The following is a 24,288-nucleotide window of genomic DNA, read 5'->3' as shown; positions in this document are numbered from 1 at the left end:
AAGAACTCCCCCCTTAGCATGACTTCAGAAAGGCCCGCAAGACCTGGCGCTTCAAATTACCTCAGAGCTGCCCGAACCCTCTCTCCCCCAGCGCCTTGAAACCCTTAAGGGTGAGTAGTGCGCTCTTCAAATCCCTGATTGATTGATTGATTGATTGATTGAGGTCCCCTCTAGAGGAAAATAAAAGCACCCTCAGACTGGTTTTGGCATATTGATGCCTCTTAAGAGGTATTGCTTGAATCCTGTGACTCAGTGAGCATGGGACCCACATCTGGGAACATCATTCACAACCAGGACATCTACTGCACTGTGCTGGGAGGAATGCTTGAATTAATCTCAGCCACTGGCGATTGTTTGGAGGTGCATTCCCCTTCATTGTTGTGTGCCCACTGGCCCGCCACAGATAATATCCCTTCCTAAGTGCTAACACTCTACTTATGAGGCCCAAATGGCTGAATCTGGCCTGTGGCTGCTTGTGTTCCCATTCCGAGAGGGCATGGCAGTTTCTATTGGAGCAGGAACATAGCCGATATGCCTATGGCTAGTTCATGTCTGAATTGGCATAAAAGCACGATCTGATTACGGCCAAGATTAATTATCAGCAGCTGAGAGTAATTCAAGCAATCGGCCCATCACTTTCTTATTTTCCTTTAATATGATAAAATTAGTTTCATTGAATAAAACATTCTACTTAAAGGAACAGGTAAAGAACCTCCCACCTACTACGATCTTGAGGCTGGAAAACATGAAACTGCTTTTCCCTCTTCCCCGCATGATCATGAGTCGTTGCTTTGGTTTAATTTACAATTCTGTGGTGCTCCTCCCCTGTCATACACTTTGTATGTACCACCACCGTTAAGGTTGTAGACTAAAGCCCAGCCATGCTTTTTAATGCCTTTTTAAATAACCGCTTTTAACATACTTGTTTTATGCAGCTCTAGGAACAAGTGTAAAAGTCATGTCTCCTCTGCTCTCTTCCTTTAGTTTCTATTTCCCCTTTATAGGCAAAACACCCCATACATGTGTCCAAGAGAGAGCATGCAGACTTTAAGATGTACCTGAATTCCTATTTTGCGGGCCATTGTTCGTCCTTTTCGACAAATGTTTGCCTCCATTGTCCACCCCCGTAAGTTTCTGCAGGTGTGCTACCCTCTTCCCACTGTCTCTAGGTGTCATCTGAGGTTGTTTTATCGCTTCTCTTTTGCACAAGAAGATAACCTTGCTGGTATTAAAGGTATAATGTAAGCTATCGAAGATTAATATGAATGCTTTGAATACCACAATCTTTGGAATGCCACGTTTTTTTTCTAAAACCTAATGTTATGCCACCCTGTAGGTTGCCAGAAAGATGGTTTATGAACATTTAGCCTGAGACCTGAAATATGTTGAATCTGAAATTTGAAAAATGCTCTGTATAACACAGGAGACCAAATCATGCTAAAGTGCAGAAAAAGACTATACATCAGTCCACATGCTACATTATTCAAAAAAACACAACCATAAAAAATGTAATCGGATTACATTTTCACATTTCATGGCTAGTAAGGTGCATTAGGCTGCTCGGATATTCATAACTTACGGTGACATTGGGAAGATTGCATTTTTGCTGTGCACAGCTATTAAAATGCATCCCGCTCCTCAGACAATGATAACTAGCCAGGGTCCGGGCGCGGATTATGATCTTCGTCATCAGCGAGCCATTTTTGTTTTGAAGGTTGATCAGTTTCATGTCACCATTCCGAAGGGTTAATGTGACAAATTGAAGTGCACGCTTGTGAATATGTATGCAGAGGGCATACATAAAAGCATGTTGACTCCTGGAAATCTTGACTTTTTAAATAAAAGATGGGAGGCGATTTATCTTGGGGGTCTTGTTCAGGAAAGAGTTCTGACAGCGTTCCGGAGGCCAAGCAACTGATAAGAGCGGGATCATGGCTGTGATGGATCTGAAAGCAGTGTTGTGTTCTGCTCTGCTTACTTCATTTCAGATTGGATCAAAACACTGAATTGCTTTCCCAGTTCTGCATTTTGTGGGTGGGGGGCTGGTAGTAGATGAACAGGAATTGGCTTTTGCTGCAGGCGCTTTTACTGTTGTTTTCGATCACTCAATCGAATTCATTTTTACATTTCTTTTGCCCAGTAACCGTGTTGAACCTGCCAAACAGAACCAGGTTTGCTCGGAGCCGAAATGTGTGCACTTTGAGTTTAGCAAGAAGAACATGAAGCATTTGGAGGTGGAGCTGAAGGTTCAGTCTTTAGAATCGACAATTTTAACCTCATGTAAATGCTTACTTGCAACCTTAAACGCTGCCAAATGTATGTAATGCGTTTACGTTTTAATTTAAATTGTGAGGAAGTAAGAATTGTTAAGTATCGCTTGTCTTTCGTGAAGAGATCGGTCGATGATTTTGAAAAGCACATCCATATGTGGCTTGCTTATTGTGTGCAATGTTTTATATCATATAACATTGCACTATGAACAGATGCTGCAAAACGGGACAGGAACCGCAAGTTAACTAAGCAAACTTCTTAGTGCTGAATCCAAGGAGATTGGCCATTCACGTGCAGGGCTGTTGTATGGAAAGCATGTATAACTATTGGGAAATGCATTTTTTGAGTACTTTTAAAAAAGAATTACAGGCAGATAGTGCACAATTGTTTTGTCTGCTAAGAACAATATCCAGATGCATTGAATATTGCTGCTTGTGCGGCATGCATCTTTTAAAATTAGAAATCCTCTTCATTTCAACTAGTGGGTGGAGTATTACACAGTGCATTTAAGAGATATTGTGTTGAGCCGAACGACATAGACTGCCTAACGTTGCTATAAAATAAACAAGACTCAGTCTCCTCAATGTATGTGGTGGTAGGCTCTGTTGAGAATTCCCTTTGCAAGTTCATCTAATCTGTATGTGCTGGTCTCTTTATGAGCATCATGTGCATTTACAGTGCTAGTTATTATTTTCCTGTGGCTACAAACTACCCTGGGATCTGCGAGGCTGGAGATTCTATTTATACCCCAATCCTTTGGGATTTGTGTGGAACAGCTGTTCAGGCAATCCTCCATTTCCGAGCCTTTTGCTCCCCTGATTTGGTCCCATGTTAACGTGTGTTTACATTAGGACGCATCATTGGGGCAGCACTCTTCTCTTTATTTGGCTTTTGGTTCTTCTTGCGTTAGGCCTGTTCGCCCTTAATGTTTCTCTGTCTGAGGTCTTCTTCAGAGCTGCCTTTTGTTAGTCTTATTTTCTAACTAATTATTCCTACATTTTCGGCTTGTTGATTTTTATTTCAGTTTCTTCATCTCCCCTAGGGAGACTGCATTATTTAACTTCTAAGAATTGTATCGTGACTGGAGATCCACAGAAGCAGCTGCAGGTAACTTTAATTCAACACTGCATTTAATCAGAGACGCCGACTACAAGAGCACACATGCAAGATAGCTGGCTTTCACAAACCCTCTAAAATTCTACACTTCTTTTCCTCCGAAAATATATGAAACAACCCACAACCAATTATTTTATAAAAGTGTGTGTGTGTAAGTATGTATGTGTGTGTATGTGCGTGCGTGTATGTATAGGTATGTGTGTATATATACACATGAATAATTATGTTTTTTTCACCTAAGATCTACTCCTTAACATAGATACCATACTAAGGAAGCGCAGTAGAAGGAAGATAGGAATTAAATCAACATAATCTAAATGGAAGATGTCTTTGCGAGAGCTTTGACCTCAACCACTGGTTCACCAAACTGTATCTGCTACTTTGGACATGACCTGGTTTCCGAACACTAGACATATTGCCAACTTGGAAATGTACCCTCCTAACACACTTCCTTTTGTTAAACGAGGAGGCATCTGATCTGAGCATCCTGAACATTAGCTTGGACAGTTCCATCACATTCTTTTACTGATGCACCTTGCTTAACTCTTACCCATCCAACGTGTGCTTAACTTGAATGAAGGTTTGCTCCGTCGCTATAATTTGAAAGGAGAGACCTTAGTAGTTATGACTTGTGGTGCAGTACAATCATAGCATGGACTTCCCTGCTTTGGAGACCATGCACCTATTGGCAACGGCCCACTGGACACACTCGATCAAAACACTATTGATTCAACCTGTCCATTGGTTTTAGGGTGATAAAATGCACTCTTTATGTGATTAAAACCGCCCATACACAAGAAATTGTTCACTTTCTAACTGATAAATTGTTCACCATTGTCTGACACCAGGCATGCCGGAAGTCCTTCGCACAGTAACTTATCCTTTGGAAAATAAATCCTTGCTTATGAATTTATTTCAGTTACATATCGTACCATTTGGTGTAGTAACCTACCAAATTCAAAGCTAAGCAAGAATGTGAGGATAATGAATCGAAAGGTCCAACTAAATCTATACCAATCTTTCCCCAGGGCCTTGATGATAAATCAGTGGGATGTAATGGCAGACTGGCAACTTCATAACTCTTTTCACAACTGCTGCCAATCACACAGTCTTACACTTGTTCACCAATTGCACGGTCCAGTCAGGGTCACCAAAGTGTTTCACGAGTCCTATGTTTCGTTAGCGTGTGATCCAAATTCCTTTTGTGGGTCACATCAACCAAACTGACTCTCGCATTTCCTGTAGACATTCTCCCATTTCCTGGAGACACTAATAGTTCGTCAATCAAGAGCAAGCAATCTTCCACTGACCGCTCATCTGCCACCTTTTATGAATGGTTGACATTCACCTGCACAACTTGCTTCTCTATGGGAAATTCATCCTTCACAAAAGTAATGACCTAGGTTTACAAGGCATCTGCAGCCAACTCCTGCTTCCATTCAGATATTTCACTTGTAGCTTCCAAATTCACAGAGGCAATGGGACCACTCTTGGTGTCCTCATATGGTATAGTATATATGTCCTCATTACCAGATGGGAAACAAGATTGAAAATCTGCCCTCACTTTCTTACTTCCCTGAATATGTATACCATTACAATTATACTGCTGCATTTATGTAAATATTCTGGCAATCTGAGGTTATGCTGCTTTATATTTTCTCCATCATGTATTAAAACAAGAGACTTATGATCCTCATGCAAAATAATTTTTCTTCCTTATATTTAGGGATGACATTTTTGTATATTCCACCAACAGACCAACAATGCATTCGCAATTGCAGAGAAATGTACTTCTTCATTTTTTAATGCCCACGCATGGCCAATAGTATGTTTATTATTCCAGTTGGTCTGGGTTAACACTGCTCCCAGTACTAAATTGCTGGCATCAACAATGACACAGCACTGCATAGTCTAATCAGACGACCTAAAAGCTCCAGAACTAACAAGTTGACTTTTAATCTACTCAGAAGCTTCCTGATATATTGTGTCCCATTCAAACGGGACACTTTTCCTCATTAGAACTCCTAACTACATCAAGAATAGAATTCATACATACTAAAGAATGGTTTGAGACTTTCTTTTACTGAGGTGGAAGCGCATCCACAATTTCTCCAACCAAATCTGCTCTGAGTTAGATTCTATCCACAGACACAACATGCCCCCAGATATTCCATTTTTGATTTTAAAAATTCACACCTTACCACTTTCAGTGCACCACTATGTTTGTTCGTGATTGAGAAAATGTGTTCCAGACTTATGTCAAGTTCCTCCCTAGAAGCAGCATAAAATTAGCACATCATTTTGGAAAACAACACCTTTGATTCCTATAAACGTTTAAAACATTACTCTCTGTAAAAGCGACACTTCAGAGGATAACCCGAAACGTATTTGGCGATTTTGCAACACACCAATAGGAGAAAGGAAGGCTGCGAAATGCCTAGCCTCTAATAAGCAGATGTGGGGTTCTAATTTTGTAAGCCACCTGGAGCCAAGCATTAACACCAGCAATTCAGTGATTTTGGCAAGAGGATGTGAGTTGATTCAAATTGATCTGTTAAGGCTGTGGAGGTAAACGTAAATTTCAACCCACCCCTCTGTTTTCTTACCACTACTAAAGGATAAAAACATAGTGATTATTCAGTTGGTTCAATCATTCTTTTCTAACAGAAACCCGCAAGTTACCTCTGAAGGTACTCTTGCATATAAAAAAAATAATAATTCACTGCGTAGTTTCTTTAACTGCCACTACTACATCTTTAACTTTGGTCCTGTGTATAATCCCAGGAATGGTTCCTAAATTTCCAGCAAACAGCAGGGAATTCGTCAACAATATGTTTAACATTGCGGTCATTGATCTCCGGCCTAAGTGCCATACAAAGCCACCTAGAACACACAAGCGTACAACTGCGGCTTAGATTTTTTCAGAGTTCATCCTAACTCTGAAAACAAGGATATCTTAAAAATATCCAGACAGGCCAATTTTATGTCCTTCCTACGATACAGGTGAACTATCAAGAGGTTCCAGACTTCTGCCAGGCCAGACTTCACAGAATAGTTCATCCCTCATCCTAGTTATTCTGGCTCCTAAGTCTGGAAGCAGCCAGAGCACTTTGTCACCCACACAAACCTCCACATACGGATCTACAGACTCCATAGAATCACCTTCAACTGCTTCACTTTCACCAACTGCCAAAACCATGTCATGCAAATCTTCCTATGTTTTAAACAATGCTTAGGGCTCCAAATCCTCTTCTGTCACATCAGCTACATTGCTCAGACCCAGTCTTCCACCTTTGCAAATCTAGGCAAAATGTCCCAGCTTATTATATCTTTTGCATGTAAAATATTTTACTGGACTGCCACATTTTGTGTGTGTGTGGCATTACCACATTTGAATCATACATGCGTTCTTCTGAAAAATGGTGTGTTGGTTCCTAGATTATCCTTTTGTCTTTTATTTTGTCTCAGACTCACATCAGAAACCGGTTCACAACATCTCTCATCCCGTTCTGACAGGTACTTGAGATGTTTCAGTATACTCGGGGTTCAAATCGGTTCTTCAAGAGAAGGGTTGCCCATTGACTAGAGTTTTATTGGAAACCCCTATCTGAGCAGCTGCATATAAATTTAATCGGTACAAGTTGATTTGAGAAGCAATCAAACTGTCATTCGGCAATGAGTCTCCTCCAAACAGATGCACAAGATTCAACTTCTTACCCAACTTTTTGCTGTTTTTTAAAGAATTGGTTATAAAATGACAAAACTGGGTTGAATGTCGAACGAAATTTCTATTCTTCTCTTTTTTGCGCTTACATAAATAGCCAATCAGAAATTGCATGCAGTACATATGGGCACTTAGGAACGACGAATGTATTAGAGAAGATAACTATACAAATGAAAAATCCTATAATGCACCAAGATGTTTGTATATGAACATGCATCGCACAAAAGGAAATATATTATGTTTCCTCAAAAAATCTTTTTTACTGCTCTGTAACTGATTCAACTGATCATGAAGCCATTGGAGTGTGCTGTTGGTGTCTAAGGTGAGTCAAAGTTACTTGGAATCTGATGAAAGTTGGATTCAAAGCTATCAAGGTAATAAAGGTATGTTAGCTGGATTTGTAAAGTACTGCTTATCACCCGAAAGGGTATCCAGACGCTGACACAGGTGTATAGGTGTTTGAGTCAAGTAGTTAGTTGAAGAGCCAGGTCTTCAGCTTCTTGCAAAATTCAAGAAGCGAGGCTGAGGCCCTGATGTGTAAAGGGCAATTTTTCCTTGTTTTGGGTACAATGCGTGAGAAAGCTAGGCCTTCTGTTCTGCTTTTGTAGATCTGTGGTGTGTATGCGAGAGTGAGGTTGAGCTCAGGTGTTTGGTTGGTTGGAAGTGAAGGTGGCCGTTGAGGTATGTTGTGCAGTGCCCTGTATGTGTGCGTAAGGAGCTTGACTAGACAGCGTTTTGTATCGGAAGCCAGTGGAGTTCTCTGAGGTGTGGCGTGATGCGGGGCGAAGTGGGAGGTCTAGAATGAGTCGTGCTTTGGCGTCCTGGATGGTCTGAAGTTGGTGGAGGAGGAGGTGGTTAGAGATTCCAGTGTAAAGAGCATTGCTGTAGTCTAGTCTGCTTGTGACTAGGGCTTGAGTGACTGACGATATGCCTGGTGTTCCTTGGAATCCATTTGAAGAGAACGTATAGTATACGAAAGCAGGAGGATCTGACTTCTTTTATCTGTGCTGATATGCTGAGCTTGTCGTCTAAGATGGTTCCCAGGTTTTTTGCATGGTGAGGGGGTTTTGGTGTAGGACCAAGCTCTGATGGCCACCAGGTGGAGGCCCGGGGGAGTTCCTGTTCCCAAAGATCAGCACTTGCTTTTTTAAAAATTGAGTTTGAGGCAGTTGGTTTTCAGCTATTCTGCTACGGTGATCATGCAGTCAGTGAAGTTGGTCCTAGTGGTGGTGGACTTGTGGGACATTACACTGATGATACATACCCAATTTATCCTGTCAGAGGATGCATTTGCTGTTTGCTCTCGATGTCGGTAAGAGGTGTCATGTAGATGATGAACTGGGTTGGACTAAGAGATGAACCTTGGGGAACTCCGAAGATCAAGTCTGACTCTTTGTGTTTTTCCTATGATGAAGGAACATATTAATTTGAGGGCTGGTCCTTGGATGCCTTTTTCGCAAAGTCTTTCAATGAGGCTGGACTGTGACATGGTGTTGAACACAGCGTAGAGGTGCACCAGAGTGAGGGCGATGGTATCTTCTCGGTCTAGCAGGATTTAAATCTCGTCTGGTGACTTCGAAACCCAAACTCTGGGCCTTCAAATACTAATCTTATGTTCAGGGAAGAATACTTTTTAAGTGTTTTAACTCAGTGTGAAGGTAGCATCAAAATATAGGTACAGCTTCCTTGTAAATATTAAAGCCAACTAAATGCATACTGGGTAGGTAACATAATATTTATACCAAAGTCTTGGGTCCTACCGCCGATATCTTTTCAAGGATTCACTAAGCTTATCTTTCAATAAGGTTCATTCAGTATTGATTAAGGAAGCTTATTTCACTCTGTAACTGTTTGCCCTTAATATATTTTTTCCAAATCTGATTTCCTTTGACAGTGGTGGTTGTATGTCAAAATATCATATATTGTCCTACAGAAATATTGTGGTCTAAATATAAAGAACCAAAATATTGTGAATGTATGTATAGATTTATTATCCTTATCTCCAAATTAACATACCTAGCCAATGCTATATGTATCATCAAAGGTACGTGTGGCATCAATTATGCTCAGTAAACTAATGGTCCAGTATAAATACTTACCATCACAATATTTTGGTATTTGATATTTAGGCCAGAATAGTTTTATGGCTTCTATTTCGTCCACGATATTCTGTTGGCATACCGACTGGTTGTACTTTCATCCTTCAAGCATTAATGAGCGGCTAAAACGGGTATGTATAATAGTTACACTTCATTAAATTAGGTTATACTAAGATCTGTTAATCACAGCATGTAAAACTTGTATGCCTGTGGTATTAAGTGCTATATAATAACAAATCTGATAGCACTTGATAGGTACCACTTAGAGTTTTTAAGTATAATAAAATCTACTGGTGCATTTAGAAGGGCAGCAACAGAGCCTTGGTGGGATTTTCATCATAACGGAAATATTTAATCCAAATAATATGTATTTTTTAAAAATCCTTAAACTGCTTCCTTGACAAATTTTTTTGAATGCCCTTTTCCTTCGGAGCACTCAAAACCGAACATAAAATAGATTGTTTGCTGATTATGCCTCTTCTAAAACAAAGGTTAAAGTGACGTTATAGTTAGGTGAAAACGTAATGTTTTAAACTCCAAAAACCTATGAAATTCGCCAGTTATAGTTAACTGACGTAATTATAACTCAAACCCTCGCCATGCAGTGTTGTCATCAATGATATCATTTCAGTTGTCATCAATGATGTGATTAATGATGCCATAGAACATGAGTGTTGTAATAGTCATCTACAGTGCATGATCCTACTGCCTTTATTTTTTATTTTTCATTTTTACAGCCGAGCCACTGTTCTTCTGCAGTAACGTTAAACTAAATGCATTTTTGGCCCCAGAGGTGGTCCCCACCAGAACAAATGGGGCAGGACATCCCTACCATACCTCCTTACTGTTTTTTTCAGGACAGCAGACATGGTCCCCTCTTACTAAAATGGCTACCGCAGCATCTTTGTTAATGTTGACGGGACACAATCAAATCTTATCTTTAGATCTGTTGAGTCTGTGGAATCTCCGTCCCTGTTAAGTAATTTTTGAGAAATTTACTTTATTTTCATTTTGTGTTCAAACACGTGTCCGTTGAGCATTACATTACATAAAGCGGCAGTGACAGAAATAGAATAATGAATCCGAATCCGTCCAGGCAGTTACAGCAGAATAAGTACTTTAGATTTTTAATTTACACTGAGGAGAGCAGTATTATTATGCATTGATACATCTACAACAGCTCTAAAAATAGGGGGACATAACTCAATCCATTCCCACAGGTGTATAAGACAGCCCTACCCTAAAGGCAGCACGCAGATAGTACATCGCTACAATCCCACAGGGTACACTCCGCTCTAGTCAATACCTTACCTATCATGTTCCTCCCCCGCCTCTTCTACAGTGTAATTGTGGGCCAGGTATACACGAAATGGATCGCAGATATTTTTAGGCTTGCTGCGGGCGGGCATGAGCGCATTGACATTTTCTGAATGTGTGTTACGAGGTAGGTCAGCACGCCATTCCTCTGTTGTAGGTGTGGGTCCCCTCATCCATCTCATAGCAAGCCTACGTTTTGCTATTAGGATACACAATGCTAATAATTTTCGTGTATCTTTGGGGTACTCCTTAGTATAACCCAGCAGCGCCTCCAAGGGAGTCAGTCTAATACCTATATCCTGCAATGCAGTGTGCACTTTCTACCAAAATCTCTGAATCCCATGGCAAGTCCTGGCCAAATGTGTGAAATTTGCCTCAGCTACCCCACACCTCTTGCAGTTATCGTCATCGCGTAACCCATACCGACGAGCTGGTGTATAATACACTCTCTGCAGAAACTTATAGTGTATTAAGTGATTTTGCGATCTAGACTTTGTGTCCCTGCAGCAAAATGCCCACTGCTCATCAGTAATTTCTAGATAACTCTGCACGCCATTTCTGAAGTGTCTTTGAGGCAGGTAGGTCTGGCTCCGCATTGGCCAGAGTGTACAATACTGAAATCGTGTGTTGTGAGGTTTGTGCGCTAAGCAAGTATGTGAGGGGGTAAACTCAGGCTGTTCTAGCATGTCCTCCCCCAATGTTGTCCGAAGTATGTCTTGCTCGAAAAAAATGAAATCTTGTTATTAGGGAGGCATCCAGGGATTTCATAGCCAACGTGTCCCAGTGTTTGACCGTGCCGTCGAGGAAAAAAAAATCACCCATTGTGTTTATGCCTAGGGCCTGCATAGCGGTGACAAATTCCCTCTCTCCTCTCATTGGCAACAGCCCAATTACTGAACAGATTTACACCATATCACAAAACGCATGTTTTCTGATTAAAGATCTAGATGTGTGCCAAGTTTGGTGTATTTTTGTTCTGCAGTTTTTGTGGTACTGTTACATTTTCCGATGAAATAGTGCATGGGGAAAGCACAATTTGAGATCCTCTTTCCTTTTTCTCAGACTTCGCTTAATGGATCACCCCAAAAGATTCCAGAAAGAAGGTGAAATGAATTAATATTGGTATGGAAAGTTTCTTGAAGATTCCGCAAATGGCGCCAAAATTATCAAACCTAAAAATCAATTTCCCATGGAAACCACGTCTTAACTATAACTACACAGTGGCCACTGTGTGAAATACATATTTACAGTTAGCTCTTACTACTGGATCACTACCCTAGTGAAACAGGCAAGCATTGAAAAATAGCATACCAGCTCGGGAATTACGAGTATACCTTTAAACCTATCTGGACCTAAAACGTTGATACCTGCTTCTAGGTCCGCACACTATTGCTTTGTTTCCCAAACTGTGGCTCATGACCCACACTGGTGGGTCACCAGCTAGTTTTTAGTGGATCACATAAGTCAAAGCAATAAAAACAGATGCCTTTAAATTCCATATTTCTCTTAGCACATATGGTGCACTTCAAAGGCAGAGGTCAAATTTCATGCAGTGTCCTATTACAAATTGATGTTTACAAACTCCGCTCACTTTGCAGTCAGAGAAAGTGAAGTGAATTATATGACCGTCTTGCTGGAGTACAGGGAGTTGAAAGTAAAGGCTGTAGGATGTTATTTTATTGTAACATACACAAATGTAAATACCTTTAAACGAGCTGTACACATTCAACAGTTAGGAACTGATTTTCTTTTTCATAATTCTGAATTGTAATATGAAGAAATATTTTAATAGCATGAAAACAAATCAAGACTCACCCTCTAGCGTCATGGGTGGGATCAGTCAAGAAATGGTGCTCAGCAGAGGAGGAAGTGCTCCGTACAGAGGAGTTTAAGGGAACCCGTAAGCATCCAATTTCTATCCCATGGGCCATGATACTCCATTCCTTTATACAGGAAACACTAACGCCAGGGTCTCAAACTACCAGTTCTCCTATGGCACACACAACCCCTGCGGCAACTCAAGGTGACGCTTGGAGGGGCCAGATGTCCAGCGGGTCACAACTGACAACCACAAGTGCGCCATAGATATACTACTGCGTGTGCGACCCTGAAACCCCACCCCCCTGAACTGCGCCAGCCTAACTAGCCACTGTACCATACTACAACACTCAGTCGGCTACCACCGAATGGAGCAATATACGACACAGTGTATCCCCGTTCTACCTCCCGGGTTCGTTTAAGTTCATATTATTACTGGCACGAAACAACCCCTACGATATAGTGCTAATAAAGAAAGTACGCCTCACATCCCAGCACAGACTGCCTTACAAGAATGCTGATACTGCCTCACCACTCGCTCCTTAGAAATATCACCAATTCTGGGAATGTACGGGAGGCTATAGACCACAATGTTATTCGGCCTCATGTCAAGGTATAAAATGTATGTGATATATCTTTTTATGTCAATGCCACCAATTCTGATGTGATGTACTTAATTAAAGAAAATGCAAAAAAAATGATTTAACAAAAAAAATGACTTGGTGATGCTCAAATGATAAATATTCACTGATACCTGATTTCCACACTTCATTGCATGCAATATAGTTCTATCAGTAAAACTAAATGTCTGTGCAGATTTAGTGGCCATTTCAATGAAAAATGTGCCTTCTGTAAATGACAGACCACACCATGCTTTAGTTACATTACAAAATCGCCTGCCTCATGTCCATTAAAGCTAAGTGGGTCACAAACGTTTGTCTTGCCAAAAAGTAGGTTGTGGTTCTAAAACGTTTGGAAAGCCCTGCACTATTACCTTGTATCAATTAATTTAAAATGTCTATTTTTTCTGATTAATGCTTTCAACATACTTGACATTTCTAAACATAGCTTATTATTATTTAGGGGTTTTAATGTTAATCTTCTACATTATAAGCCCCAATCGGGATTTTGTTTGTTTTGCATGTAGCTGTGTCCTCCAAATATGTTTACCTCTTGTTCTGTGATTCATTCATTCGGGCTATGGGTTACGGCAGCAATGTCAAAAGTGCTGGGGACAGAAGTGCTGTTGGATGCCAAATGGCTCCTTTTGATTGGTATGGTTAAGGGGGAGGAAGACTAGCCCAGACACAATAGACTTTGGCTGGCACTTGCAGCTGGAGTCGCCAAACGAAATATCACTAGGTGCTGGGGTGTGCGCCGGCCCCCATCAGTGACTGAATGGGAGATCGACCTAGACTGGTGCCAACGAGCGAAGGAAGTAGTGTATAAAAGTATGGGATGCCTAAAGAAATGGAAAACAATATGGTCCCCCTGGCAAAGCTACAGAGGTACATGGAGAGGCCTAATGCCCCTGACACACAGAAACACGTATCCCGCAACAAAAGACAGTAAGTCTGCTATAATCCACTCCGCTCTTAGAGTAGAATTGGAAATGTAACATTATGATTGCTTTTAAGATGACTGTGATTATATGACCCCTTCTAGATGTATCTTTGTTATAAATTCAACCTGGTTTTATACATGTGTATATATTCAGTACATGTAATGTCTAATGAGCTGGTTTAATAAAAAATAAATAAATGTTGATCTCTAAATCTTTTGTAATGTTACTTATTTTAGTACTCTTTATGAATCCAAAGCTAGTTTCTGCCTTAGATTGCCCCATTTACATTTTGCAACAAGAGACTGGCTCAAAGCTAACAGTGATTACAATTCTAAGAAGCACAAGTCGAAACACGCATAGTGACCTCTGAATGGCAATCTATGCAAACAAATGAATGGCTTTGAATCCTGAAGTATCCTTATTATCTGATTCAATTATTTTGCTTTCATGTTGTTATGGCTGTTGTAGAGTGAAGACCCTAACCTGAGGGTTAGTCAGGCGCTAAGCATAAGAGTAGTATTTAGCCAACTAGTAGGGCCAGTGGTAGGGAGATACTTTGGAGTCTAACTGGAGAAAGGATGGTAGCAAGTAGTGAGGAGATCAGAGTTTTGATAGGAATATGTTGAAGAAGTCATTCTACAGTTTTTACTGAAATCCTTTAGAAAAGGATCACATCTTGGGTAAATGTGTAGGACATGTCACATTCATTGTGCAGAGTTGCTAATTTTACAGCTTGGATAATCTTGTTTGTTCGAATGGAAAGCCTTGGAACACACACAACATAATTTTAGCTAAATGTGTGGTGGAAGAAGGGAGCAAGTGTAGTTTAATTTATTTGTAATATGTTGCATTTCCCTTGATAGGTCTGTCGCAGTACGAGATAGTCTTTACTAGCGTAGGGGTGGAGTCTAGGAGGCCAGTTAGGATGTTGCCCCTTCAATATGTGCTTAACAAATGGCATGACTATTCTTGGAGGAGTCAAAGGCCCTCTAAACGGAGTTGGAACCAAACTGTTAGGAAGGCTCTTACCATTGTCTATTTACAAGAAAAGGCAGCCATGTAAAAGAGGATTGCACTGCCAGGACTAGTCACAAAGGTAACAAAATATTGCCCACCTCATAGGGTCAGCTGCCACATGACCACAAAGTTAAACATAAATTCAAAGGGGTATGAGAGGCAATATATATACAAGGTAAATCATAAGTATGTACAGAGAGCAAAAGAAGGAATTCCACGCTGTTGTTTTATGATCTTTTATGAGCCAACACGTTTCGCCCAGACATGGGCTTCTTCAGGGCGATAGTATAAAGTAGTCGGGTAAGTAAGACCAAGTCCAAATTCTAATCAAGTCCGCATCGGGACAATTGAAGTAAGAGGAATTAACCTCTCAAGTTCGAAGCAAAAGTAGTCCAATAGTTTGAGAGGACTGAAGTATTCGCCTCTGTTGAGCTGATCCATAGCAGATGCAAATATTATTTGCAAGAAGAGCTCCGTATATGAGCCGTGTCCAGCGCTGTCTCGTCCCGACCGTATACAGAGCTCTTCTTGCAAATACTCTTTGCATCTACTACGAAACAGCTCAACAGAGGCGAATACTTGAGTCCTCTCAAACTATTGGACTACTTTTGTTTCTAACATGGAATTCCTTCTTTTGCTCTCTGTACATACTTATGATTTACCTTGTGTATATATATATTGCCTCTCATACCCTTTTGAATGTATTCTTAACATTGCCATTGAAAGTCAGGACTGGACTAATGTGAAAGATTTGGTTCATAGAGGTGTATATCTTCATGTTAATGTGCTTAGCCTATAGGTTGGAGTTTTTGCAATTTGTTATTGGGCAAATAGGTTTGGTTCGGTTGACTAGGAGTTAAACATAGGAAATGATGAAATGAGTGTAGTCTATGCAGGATCTAAGTTTATTGATGCTGGCGACCAACAATAAAGAGCTTTGATTGTTTTTCAGTATATTGGTAGAGTGCAGTGTCTCGTTGGCTGTAGGGAATTTTTGTGGGATTATAGAACTTGTGAGTATTGAGTCCTTTGTGACACTGCAAATCAGAGCTAGAGGTGGAGATCTGGATGAGTTTGTTTAAAGAAATATTTCTGGTAGATTTGTAGAATGCAAGACAATTCACAAATGTCTTTGTGAAGTCCAAACGCTATTGAGGATGTTTTGCAGGAAACGAATTTGGGCAATGTGACAGTAGTCAAGATGATCCAAGTCAATTTGGAGTTATTGGAGGAACGGAATAATTTAATTATTTCAGAGGTCCTGAGAAGATGCTGTTATAGCTAGATAAATGTTATTCAAGTTAGAAAAGAGTTCAGAGGCATCCAATGACAGAGTAGAGGATGGGAGAGGGAAGCAGGGTGTCACCCTATGTTGTTGCCTTTATAGAGTTTGACTTTAGCTAATCATTGGCTTGTTAGTGGATCGAAGGAGTGCCAGAGGAAGGGCTTTAATTGGAATGTGAGGGTTTCCAATATATACGTTTGAGGTTGTTGGCATGATGCATGATTGTGTTCCATTTCTAGTTGAAGCATTAGCTGACTTTTCAAAAGGAGAGTGTGATAGGAGAAGGTTAAAAAGTTGGAGCAATACCCAACCTCTTTAAACAATGCCGATTGTTATTGGCCTGATAAAATGAAATTGAAGAGAATGGCAATACCAGCGTTTATGGTGGCCAGGAGGGAAGTATATGATTTGGAGTGTGACTCGTTGGCTGATTGTAAGGGTTAGTGTTAATTGCGTTAAAGGGATGTCTGACTGTGAGGTAACACCTGCGGACTCTTCAGGCAATTGAGAAGATCCTCCAGTAGAAAACAATTTAAAAACAAATGGATTAAATGTTAAGGGCTGAAAAGATGTGTCCACCCTCTAACCTGGTGTGATGTTTGTTTCTCATCTCCTTTATAGCAAGCTCTGCCATGAAAGTAAATAGACTTACTGAAACTAATTTATCCTGGGTTTTTTCAGTAGATAGTGAGGCAGCAGGTGCTTTAAGGGTGTGCTTTCTGTTGCCTTCAAACGCTGAGTCCACAAAACATTTAAGTTAATTACTAGGACAGACGAACTAGTTACATGAAAAGAAACATTGTTACTGTGCACACAATTGGCAAGTTCCATGTCCTGCCTTGTTGAAGAATCCAGGACTAGGTAATTATAAGGGTCCATGTGCCATTGTTCCTACTGTGGTCTCGGAGTACCTTCATGAATCAAGTAATCTGTTTACTTCATTCCACCGTCACTCCACAAGAGTGGAAACTTAAAGGATTTGCCACATTTTTAATGTTCAACGAGCTCTGCATGTGTTACCTTGACAGATTAAACTATTTCCATTGTGTTCTGAACGATTCTTAGTATTTGCCTGGCTCCGAGACTTGTGCACTGTTGATAATTATCTTATTCAAATTATTCCTGCCTCAGTGGGCAGCTGCAATCACAAATCAGATCTTGGCCTAATGCAAGACATTGCAGCCACCCGGGGAACACCTTGTGGTTTTTGTAAGCTTCATTGATGTTCTCTCCGTTTGGTCAGATTGGGCTGAAACATGCTTTTGTCTACACCTTTTTAAACATGGTTTCCACTTCCACTGCTAGCTTTTTATGCCCCAGATTTTCACATTTGTAGTAATAAAGGACCTGTAGGATAAATTAAAGGCTCTGTCCTTAGTATTTCAGGCATATATTTCACCTCCTCTTTTCCCTCATTTGTTTTGGCCAAGTTTGAGCCTTATGAGTGGGAGTCACTACCACCTTCCTGGCTTCTAGCAACTTCTGTCTAAGCACCTATTGTAGCAAGTGTCTGGTGCCTTCCTACAGGAGGATACCCTTTTCATATTACTGAAGCTCTAGGTGGGCACATCATCCTTTACAGTATAATATTTTTTTCATTGAACTGTAGGCATGCAATGTTTTGTTAAGAGACTCAACTGTTTATTGCAGCAAGACGATACTTTGGGGTCTTCTAACCTGTTGCTCTCTTTTTCAGCTTGTAGGAGGCCAGTTTGACTTGGAGATGAACTTCATCATCCAGGAGGGTGAAAGTATTTCCTGTATGGTGGAACTGTTGGACAAATGTGATGTCACTTGCCAAGCGGAGATCTGGAGCATATTCACAGCCATTCTCAAAAAGAGCATTCGCAATCTCTTGGTGTGCACGGAAGTGGGGCTTGTGGAGGAGGTGCTAAAAAGGATCGATAAAGCAGACAACATGATTGCTGGTAGGAGAAGAGTAAACCATCCAGAAATATGGCTACATTGTTTTCCTGTTGGATGTTTGCATAGGGTTAAGCTCTAGTTTTCACCCTGGATAAGACCTGAATTAGGAAATAATTTGTTCCCAAGATATAGGCACTATGGTATGTTAGAAACATGGTAATCTAACTGTTCATCAGTACAAAGGCAATTGTTGAAAGCTATCTCTTTGAAATTAGTTTTGGTGAAGTGTGTGAGCTTCTTGTACATTCCCATATTACATTTGACACACAGTCAATGATCTTTACAAGAAAATATGTGGTGCTATACAAGAAATGACAGTGAAAAATAAAAATATAACGATGGCAAGATGCTGAACATTATATATGAACAATGTGGTGCGAGACTAGCGAAAGCCCCATCTTGTCAACCTTTGACCCTGACAAATGCAGACATACTGTCTCATAGAACTTTATTTCAGAATAAATATTGGAATTTGTGGCTTATTTGGGTCAGGTGTCTGCCTGCAGTTGACTTTCATTCAAAAAGAGATTGCAGAGAAGTGACGTTTCTTAACAGTTTAGCTCAGGTAATCCTCTCTGATCAAACAATATTTGTGAACAATGCCCTATTAAAGATTGTATATCAGTTTAGATGTATTAATGGGGTGCTCTCACCACTACTTCCTTTATAGAAGGCAACATACAAAATAAATATCATGCTACGAGCACCCTCACTTGCTGTAGCTCCAGGCTAAAAGGACATCTATGGTTCTGTGATCCAAGCTGCCAATCCTGCACCATTGGGTTGGTTGGGTGCTGGGGTATCTGTTTTGTTTTAGAGAGGATATACTTTGGCATTTGCATAGTTCAGAATCTCTTAACTGCAGAAACCTGTAAACCGATTATAGCATAGGGAATCCATTTTCCCATTCATTATAGTGTAAGGAACTGTCGAATAAGCCATTAATTTGGAAAAGTTAATGAGTGACAACACTTTGAAATTTCCATTGCGTAGAGATTTACTTATTCTTCAACTTTTCAGATTTCCTTTGTCGTTTTGATTATTAAGTGAGCCACCGATTTTTGAAAAGTACCATATTGCCGCCTCCAAGAAACACCTGTATTGCTGATTAGTTGCCCCTGGTGTGTTAGAATGAACTATACAAGATTGCCCCTATTTGTGTAAGTACCTTGAGTCACGACCCATAATACATGAAGTTGTGAATAAGGTGCATTTTGTATTTTGATGAAATAATCAGTGCCCTACTATACAAATAATGACAATACTGAAGTTCTTGGTAACCCCTGTGCCTTAACATAAATAAACCAAAATACATGGTACCCTTTGTACTAGAAATCCGGAATTGTAGCAGGACCACTCATTAATTGTGAGCACTTGATTTTAATTTGATTTTAGATGTATTACTTAAGCGGGTGTGGCTTGGCATTAAGAAGGATGGCTGCCTTTTAGCCTCTCTGTTCACTTCCCAGAGACGTATTGACTCAAATCAGCTAAAATGGGTCATATTGCAGATCAAGTAACGGAAGGAGGCAAAGAACAAAGGGATCCGATTAGGAGGTACGGCACGTGTAGTTTCGGCATATGCAGAAGACCTCATTCTATACATCCATGACCTGACAGATGACTCACAACCTATTCCGAGCATATTCCAACAATTTGAATGCATATCCCAACAATTTGAATGCATATCAGGGCTGGCCATTAATGAAAAGAAATCACACGCGTTCTTTGTTCGCCGAAAGGAGAGCCCGGAGGCCGTCAAATTTGGACAGCTCACCCTAGCAATTGCCCCACAAACCTTCAAATATTTGGGTGTTCAGATATACAGGGCCCCACAAGATCTTATAGAGCGCAATTTGATGAAAGCAATCGGAGCACCCCGTGCCCAGGTCTCCTTTTGGACATCCTTACCCCTTTCGGTGATGGGTAGAATAGCCATCTCCAAGATTGTGGTTCTCCCATGACTGCTATTTTTTTTAGGAATCTTCCAGTCCTGATCCCCGCCCCTATCTTTTGTACATTAGACACTCTCCTATCGGACCTCATCTGGGAAAAGGACGCAGAAGAGTGAGCCTGGCCAAGATGCAATTGAGGCCAGACGAGGAAGGGCTCGGAGGCCCGGATTTTCGTGCATACTGTTTAGCGAGCTAACTGCAATGGCGGTCATATTGGCTGGCAGGCTGCAACCTACACAAAATCGATTACACGTCACAAACATTGGGTCGGGGCACCGTGCGCACCCTGCTATTACCCGGGAATAAAATAACCTCTTGCATCCCCCCTCTGCTCCGAATAGCGCTCCTTTATTGGAAAAGGGCCTTACAATACATTGGACAGACTCTCCCATAAGCACCTAACATTAACACGTTAATGTTATCTTTCAGACGGTTTTACTTCTGTCCCTGGCTCCCAAATATTCCTTTGTTTGAATAGTTTTCAACGTTCAGACAATATCTTATCTATGTTGTCTCATAATATCGTTAAGTCCGTTTTTTGGAATCCGAATATTAGTTGTGTAGCATTCGTGGTCAAGCGAGTACGCTTTGGATGGAAGTAAAACCGGCTGAAAGATGACATTAACGCACCGAAACAACAGCACTGATGACGTCGCGGTTACTTACCTTTGGTGACGAAACACTTGTTGGCTAAAAAGAGAAATAAAAAAGAATACAGGAATAAATCAACCAATTTAAAGAAAAACAAGAATTGCTGATATCTGTAATTTATGTAATGTATAACGATATGATTACATTTGACACTAGCGAGTGCTGGGGGAGATATTAAGTTTATCAACATGCGCTCCCTGTGAGAGACATTTCAAGATGCATATGGGGAAAGCTCGCAATCGGATCTGTGTTTTCAAGGCAGCAGCAGAGGGGGCCACGAACAGGAGGAGAACCACGCTCCCCACTCTGATTTTTTGTTAACCTCTCGCGTTTGGGAGTTTTTCACCGGCAGCAGCAGAGGGGCTACGACCAGGAGGAGAACTACGCTCCCCAGAAGGCAGCGGGGGAGATATACGCCCTCCCGCCACGCCCTGCCCAGGTGCAGCCTAAAAACCTCTCGCAATCGGATCTGTGTTTTCAAGGCAGCAGCAGAGGGGGCCACGAACAGGAGGAGAACCACGCTCCCCACTCTGATTTTTTGTTAACCTCTCGTGTTTCCGGGAAACGTTTGCATTTGGGACTTTCACCGGCAGCAGCAGAGGGGCTACGACCAGGAGGAGAACTACGCTCCCCAGAAGGCAGCGGGGGAGATAGACGCCCTCCCGCCAAGCCCTGCCCAGGTGTACTTAACCAGCACTATAGTCCCGCCCCGCGGGACGAGCCGGGCGAAGGGCGGGCCCGCTTTAGCCCATTCGAGCCCGAGACGGGCCACCCCCCTATCATCACATGGATTACGGTCAGTGCCTGCAAAAACGCACCTGGTATTATTGCTGGTGGCCAGATAACTGTGCAGCAACCCACGAGATCTCATAGACTGTCTTCAGCGGCTCCTTAAGCTCCCATCATGGCCACCAGTATTGATGGAAAGGGGGGGAAATCCAACGTGGGCAGCTCTATCGTAGGAACATTAGATCGCTTCATTACAAGGGCTTCATCAGTCCTTTCGCGCGAAATTGAACTGACAGAGAAAAGACTGTCTCTACACCCAGTCTTTGATAAACGCTCGTCGTTGGGGCCACTACTGCACTCAATCTCTCCAAACCAACATGTGGTCAGCATTGGTGACTCCGAGTTGGAGACGGAAAACCCAAATACCCAGGCTAGTCGTGTTCCAGAACTCGTACAAGATAGTAGGATCAAAGCACCACCTAGTACTAGTGCATTTGATCTCCACAATGGTGATACAGACGTCGTAAACTTGAGATCACTTACGAGATCCTTACAGTGCTCCAAGGCGGAGAGTGCAAAAGTGTCAACAGTCTTGGTTGTGAAAAGGAAGCGCGGAGGAGCACCCTTAACTAGTAAAAAAGCTAAACTTAAAAAAGAGAACGACAAAAAGGAAGAATTGAGTTCAAGAGCCCAATATATTTCGGTGACAAGCCCACAGCCCACTCCAGTGACCACCACACCAATGAACTTCAGAGACATCAATCCGGCAGATTTGGGATCCGCATTCTGGGGGGAATTGGAGCGTATTTTTATAAGTACCTGTCTCCCGATATACGATAGACTCGTGCAGATTGAGAAGAGACTATTGGACTTGGAGTCCCGAACTGGCCCACTCCAGTTGCAGCCAGATCTGCAAGTTGCAGTTGGGGCAGGTCCCCTAGATGGGGGGATGCAACTTGGGAAAGGAGATTCAATTGAAAGCAACCAGCCAATCAGCAATTCTATACCTGATGTTAGGCCGCTGGTGGTAAATTCCAGTCCACCCAATAGTAGTGTCCCCTTACCACCCAGGGAAAGGTCCAAAGATATTAACAACGTACAACGTTTCGGGGAGGAAAATGGGGCGTGTGGATGAATCACCTAAAGTTCATAGAAATATTGTTGTGGATAAACGGGTGCAATCACTACCTCGAGTTGATCTCCCCCAGCCTCATTGCCTTATGTGGTAGTGCTTGCAGGGGTACCTGCATAAGATAGTGGGAAAAATGAGGTCTACACTGAGCTTAAGAACAAATGTATTCAGTGGTTGAACTATAATAGGCCTCTCCCACCACAGTTAACTGGTGAAATACTTTTTGCGAGGCGGGTGGACTGGATTGTGATGGGCCAAAAACAATTACTGGCACCTGTGTAATTATAAACTTTAGGAATACCTCTGTAGTGGATTACATATGCAAGGGGGCCTTAGTGGGGAGTAAAACGCAAATTTTACCCCTACATCTGTCCTATTTTTATCCTGTTACCAATGTGGGTCGGAAACAACCTAGAGGGGGGCAGTCTCGGGGGTTCCTGCATTCACCACTACGCAAAGACCAAATAGAGTTGAATAACTGGGAGGGCCCACAAATTACTACCCCGTTGCTCTCCTTCTTTCCCCAGTACAATGGGTTTAGTACTCTCGACTTAGTAGATTGACAACCAGTGGTCAAAGCACGTCCGCTATCAGTAGCTAGAGAACCTGGTCTGCAATTAGCTGGCAGCCTGGACACTGTTGACAGTAATCTTATCAGAGACCCTAGTAATATGCAACAAGAGGCAGCAAAAGGGAAGGGGTCGAAAGAGCCAACTGTGGTGCAGGTTAGGGGAAATGTCTGCCTGGTTGTAGACTCTGATGCATTTCCCTGTGCGACGCAGGAGGATGCTACGGGGTCGGCCGGTATGCCACATTTGGGACAAGTAGCTGAACATTCCGAAGCAACTAAGAAAATGGTGTGCCCTAGTGGCAATGCACTTGGTGGTTTCGATCCAAAAGAAGTTGTAGGCACTAGCAGTTTTGGGACAAAGGAAGCTAATATTAAAGTCCTGTCCTGGAATCTGGCTAGTCTGAGAAATAAATTGTCCATTCCTGAGTGGGGCCAATTTATTGAAAAACATGATATTTGTATCATGCGGGAGACGTGGGCCCTGGAAGAGATCTCATGGGATGGTTTTGCCACTTTCAGTGTATTGGCAACTTCAAGCGGTAGGGGGAGACCCTCGGGTGGCTTAGCGATATGGGTTGGCACCTACCTGGGGGTTAAGGCAGCCAATGTCCCTACCAATTCACCAGATATCCAATGTGTCCTTTTGACACTGCCCAATTCTACCCAGGTTGCCCTTCTCAATGTTTACTCTAGACCGACGCAGGGCAGTCAGGAATCTCCCACTATCGATATCTAAGGGCGGTTTATCTCATAAACCCAGCGGCTTGACCCAGCAATAGCCCTGTTAGTCGGAGGCGACTTCAATTGCCAGTATGAACCCCTCACTGGCGCTGATATAGCCGATCTAGTGGATGAGGATGATTACTGGCATATCCCTGAACCACGGATAGCCCCAGTTATAGCTTGGACTCCGCTGGTACTGCAAATCAAATCCTTATCCCTTACAACGTCTCTGCGGGCGTGTAATGGGAAGGTGGACCCAGATAGACCGGGCTTACCAACTTTTAATAGACTGGGGCAAAATTCCAATATTGATTATGTATTAGTTGAAGCCAGACATTGGAATTGGGTCTTTGATTTCAGGATCCACCAACGCAGCGATAGTGATCATAA

General features: G+C 41.9%; 1 protein-coding gene across 2 annotated transcripts in view; it reads left to right on the top strand.

Moving 5' to 3' along the window:
- Positions 1-24,288, top strand: part of LRBA (LPS responsive beige-like anchor protein) — a 2,244,423-nt gene that overhangs the window by 146,476 nt on the left and 2,073,659 nt on the right. For both annotated transcript variants that reach the window (XM_078676915.1, XM_078676916.1), the window contains exon 3: positions 17,908-18,139. In XM_078676915.1, coding sequence (XP_078533041.1) covers positions 17,908-18,139 — 232 coding nt within the window. The remainder of the gene's footprint in view (positions 1-17,907; positions 18,140-24,288) is intronic.

The sequence above is a fragment of the Lissotriton helveticus genome, chromosome 2_1 (genome assembly GCF_964261635.1).
Source record: "Lissotriton helveticus chromosome 2_1, aLisHel1.1, whole genome shotgun sequence".
Taxonomy (NCBI): Eukaryota; Metazoa; Chordata; class Amphibia; order Caudata; family Salamandridae; genus Lissotriton; species Lissotriton helveticus.
The sequence above is the reverse complement of the archived record's forward strand: the minus strand, read 5'-3'. Positions and strand labels throughout refer to the sequence as shown.